General features: G+C 44.3%; 1 protein-coding gene across 1 annotated transcript in view; it reads right to left on the bottom strand.

Moving 5' to 3' along the window:
- The window catches only part of RAB12 (RAB12, member RAS oncogene family), a 34,092-nt gene extending 29,145 nt beyond the window's left edge, over nt 1–4,947 (bottom strand). The window contains exon 1 of the mRNA XM_006023669.2: nt 4,859–4,947. Coding sequence (XP_006023731.2) covers nt 4,859–4,910 — 52 coding nt within the window. The 5' untranslated portion in view covers nt 4,911–4,947. The remainder of the gene's footprint in view (nt 1–4,858) is intronic.
- Nucleotides 4,948–4,953: the final 6 nt, after the last annotated feature.

The following is a 4,953-nucleotide window of genomic DNA, read 5'->3' as shown; positions in this document are numbered from 1 at the left end:
TATATATATAATAAAGATTTTTTTCCTGTATCTGGTTATATAGATTACTTTGTGGGGGAAAAAAAAAAAAGGGTAAATCTCAGATTTTAACAGTATTTTAGCAATAAATTGTCATTTTTTAGCTAATATAAGTTTTATGCTATAGTTGGTTACTGAAATATTGTCCATGATATGAAACAGCTGACCACAAAACTAGGGAACAGCTGAATGAGCAGCCAGAAAGGATGAACAACTTAAGTTTTCAAAGTCAATAATCAAATGGCCAGATGGTTCAAACAAGTCGTACATGGACCTTTAAAACACTTTGGCTAAACCAAATGTGTACCAATGATGCTATTTGAAAGGTTTACTGAAAACTTACATTTGGACTGACACTGTGAATGTGATTTTCAAGAAATGGGAAACTAAAGAAAAAATTAAACTTGCTTTTTACAAAAGCAGCAGCAGAAATCTTAGGCTGAACTATGCTGCTAGAAGATGAATCTAATATTGCTTTCATCTCTAATTTCAATTATTTCAAGTTAAAAATAATTTAGCCTTAAGGAGATTTTTTTTGAGCACTTAGTTTTGACAAGATCTTTCCTGGATTAGAGAGAGGTAGGACAGGCAGGATAACACCCCCCACCTTAGTGACTAGCTCATTAAGAAATGCATAAGTTTTCGAAGGAACAGACTAGTTGGTCAAGATTTGAAGTTGCCTAAGAAAACTTATGCATTTCTGAATAAGTTAGTCTCTATGGTGCCATCCTGCTCTGCCTTTCCAATATTAGTGAAGAATAGGCTCTGGTAAGGAAGCAGAACAGTTTGGAAAAATAAACATCATGTACTGTACACTAAACAATGTTCCTATGTTTTTATGATTAAACAATAAATGCTTCAAAATACATACTAGGCTTTTACAGAAACAGAAATCTCACACAGAAGTCTACTATGGGAAGGCAACCACACTGTGACAATTTAGCTTAAGCTTTTTCCTCACATATTAATATAACAGCTCATATAGTCATCATCAATACAGCATTCTGGCTAATTTTACACCATGCTAACTAGGGCCACATACAAATGTTCTTTTCTAGCAGGAGAACATTTCCACAGCTAGAAATGATTCCAGGAGAGGAAGCAGTACAGGCATTCAGTCTGCAGCCGCCCCCATCTCTCCTGCTCTTTGCACCTTCCCAAAACTGGGGTGATCTTGGTCTAGGGAAGATGTGGGCTGTTCCAGTCCTCTCGTTTGTGGGGCAACTGGAGCAGCAAGGCACTGGGGAATCCAGTGAGAGAAGTGGGCAAGGGGTGCTGCCTCTGCTTGGCCACCAGTTAGTGGCTGGGAATCAAGCAGACTGAGCAGCAGGACAAAACTCACTGCTCACTTCTCTCTCCAGGGGCTCCACAGGGAGCAGGAAGACAAGAAGCTTGCTTGCAGCTCCCTCTGCTCAGCTCCCAGGCACTGCGAGGCAAGGGAGCCTCTCCCTGTGGCTCCACTTCTCTGGGTCCCCAAGGAGAGAGCTGCAGGAAAGCATACATGCAATCATTCTCCTGGGAGCAACTTCTAACTGGCTGGAATCAGATTATTTTTCTTCCAGAACCATCATTTTTTGTCTGGGAGAAACAGCATGAATGCTTGTACAACTGGTGGTTTCTACTAGGAGAACAAACAACAATACCCCTAGTAGAAACAGAATGTCTGTATGTGGCCTAGATCTGCATCTGGAAGATAGCATTTAGGGCTCACTTTCATTTTTAAATGGCAGTGCAAACATATACCTTGAACTTAACATGGGAATTAAAGGCAGTGTGGCTTCATAACTGATATTTGCATATATAGAGGCAAGATTATTTGGGTAGATGTGATATCTTTTATTAGACCAACTAAACAGTGGGAAAAAGTGTTCTCTGGAAGCTTTTGGGCACATACACCCTTCTTCCTTGTGAAGTTTCCACTTCAAACAGCAACATTTGATATCTTCTATGTTGCTGGAGTGTTGCTGTAGCTGTGTTCATCTAAGGACATAGCCAGGCAAGGTTTGTGCCTGAAAGCTTGCAAAGAACAGTTTTTCCAACTATTTAGTTGGTCTAATAAAAGATGTCACATCTACCCAAAGAACCTTGCCTGGCTATGCCAACACAGCTACAACCAACAACCCTGTAACATGTATGAAGAACACATTTCTAAACAAGGATTTTTGTGGGTGATACTGGATCAGCTGCATGGTTGGGAAAGATTTAGACACGGTGACTTGAAGAAGAAAACACTGCATTTGAAACTGGTCTATCATAACCATACAGTTGATCCAATAAAAAATATCACCCACAAAAATTCTTGCCCCTCTCATACTTCCTGGACCATCACAACTACAGCATCACTCAAACACTACCATTTCTAAACAAAATATTTCTGTCAAAATACTCAGAATACCAATATAATTTGCAACCTTAATATTAAGCAGCAACTAAAGAACCACTACCTTCTTATTTGACATATACACCATTCTGAACAGCAACATTTGTTGTTCATTTGATACCAATGCCCAAAATTAGAAAATATTTTGGTACCGGCATGCTCAATAACATGTTATTCTCTAGCCTTTGCTACCGGAAGCAAACCCCCACACAGCATTTTAGGTATATCGCATACCATGTGGTGTAATTGATGTGGAGCTGAAGTCCAAAAGATTATTTTTGAAAATCTCTAGGGAACTAATGTATTTTGGGGAGAGATGTGTTTTTGTTGTACAGTTTATAATTTATAGTTGACTGCCCTCCTACTTGTGTGTTTGCAAATAAACAGATGTGTTAACTTTTCAAATTATTAACTTCTGCTTTGCACCAGGAAGGGTTTCTCCCCTGCTCCATGCACCAGCACCGTTTGTTCCTAAGAACCTCAGTAAGGGCAGAGGGTAGCCTGAAACTTCTAACAGAGCTTGGGTACCCAAAGATTTACCAGGAACGTTTGCTATCCTTATACTGTCAGTTAGGAGCCCCAAATAACCTGCGAAGTCTTACTTAAAAAATGAAAGAGTTAAAAAAAATTGTTTTCAAGGCTGGTTTGTTTGATCTATGCTACTATCGCTAATAGCTACACTGCATATAAAAGGAAGTATATGGTTGGAGTGAGATCATTAAGAGCAAATTAAAGTGAAATTTTATTCTAGTTCAATTTCAACTAAAACTTTGCATTGAGATGATTATATGCCTTCCCCTCCATTACTTAAAGATTCTCCAGCTACTTATATCTCTCTTCTCAAACTGAGCTCAAAACACTTAAATCACAGAACCACCCCAACAGTTACAGGGCTTTTACTTCAGCTTTTAACACACTCCCAGGCTGCGCTTCCCAAAAATGATGCGACTAGGAGTAAAGGATCGCACGGGCCGGATAGAATGGCCTGGTGGGCCGCATCTGGCCCCTGGGCCGCATTTGGCCCACCCCGGTCTAGGATTACTCTGAATTTACTAAATGACAAGGGATGGATTTATTCCTTTACTGTCTTTTTGTCCATATTGAATGCTTTCTGCTCTACATCACAAAAGTCTAAGGAGCTAGTTCACCAGGTTGTTAACCAAGCTTATGAAAAGCTCTGTTTTACTAATTCAGGGATTTCAGGGTTTTTAACAGTTCCCAAAAGGTCAAGTTTCCATGACTGAAGTTTTAATGTGATGGTTTTACTTCCACAACAGTTCAACTTACATCTTAGAAGATGTCATTTCCACCTGCCAATTCCAAGTCCATATATTTTTAGACCAAATGTTACAGTATCTTCCGCCTATCACCACACTGCCATTTACTATTTCCTGTTTTGCTAAAATTAGGAGCTGAATCCCTGAAATTAGTGTTTTCCTTACCTAGCAGCAAACTGACAACTAACTGGCCTTCAAAGCACCTCTCCATCTCCCCCTCCACAGATCATTTTCCCCCAAGATGTCCATCACGAGCTTGAAGGGCCATGCAGGCTTTTCTTGATACTCCAACCCTGAAAACACCAGGCAGGCCCAAAGCAGTGGGAAGCAAGTTTGCATTTGCAAACACCTGCCACGCAGACACGAACAAAGCACCAAAGAGCGCGGATGCCACTTCCACTACACGCAGGATCACTGTCTACAGTAGCATTTCCCAACGCGTAGGTTGCAAGAACACATGAAAGTCACGAACAACCTTTAAAAACGGATCAACAAACTTTACTTTTTTAAAAGGAGAAAAATTTGGGAAACGGTGGCTTTTCCCTTGCAAGCTGGCAGAGTTCCAGTCTCCAAGGGGCTGCTTGGGACCCTCCCTGCCCCCCACACTGTGGGGCTGGGGGGCAGGGGGCTGGGAGTGAGGGGCACTGGGTCAAGACTGGCCATTGATGCTTACAAATGCGTTACAAAAGGTTGAGGACCGCTGGTCTCCCCAAGCCAAAGGCATCTATCTCCCCACTACTGCCGGACGGTGGCACCTCAGGGGGTAGGACAACACCTCCCTCCCGGACCCCACAGCTAGGACCAGGAGGACGACGGCACCTGCAACCCTCCTGCTTGTGGGACGAGTGGGGAGCGCCCCCTGCCCCGCTCCCAGGGGAAGGAGCCACCCGCATAAACCGCAGGTGGGAGCTGTTGCCAGTGTCCTAGGGCGCTGCTGAGTGGCCCACGGAGAATTTCCAAGCCCCGGGTGCGCGGCCCCTGCCCACCCCCCGCCAGGCTGCAGGGCAGCGGCCTCACGACCAGGGCTGAGGGGCGCCCTCCTGCCCTTGCAGGGACAAGGGAGCAAAGGGGGCGGGGAGGGGGGGGGCATCTCTCAGCCCCCACCCCGTGGGAGCCGCAGGGTCCGGAGAGCAGCGGCGCTCCCAGGACGCACGAAGCCCCCGGCGCCCGGCGCGGCTCGTACCCACGGTGGACTTGCAGGCCTCGCAGAAGGTGTCGTCGGTGAAGCGCTCCATGAGGCTGGTCTTGCCGACGCCGCGTGAGCCGATGATGATGACC

The sequence above is a fragment of the Alligator sinensis genome, unplaced genomic scaffold, assembly GCF_000455745.1.
Source record: "Alligator sinensis unplaced genomic scaffold, ASM45574v1 scaffold597_1, whole genome shotgun sequence".
NCBI classification, from domain to species: domain Eukaryota; kingdom Metazoa; phylum Chordata; order Crocodylia; family Alligatoridae; genus Alligator; species Alligator sinensis.
Note: the sequence above shows the minus strand (reverse complement) of the source record. Positions and strands in the feature narration are given on the sequence as shown.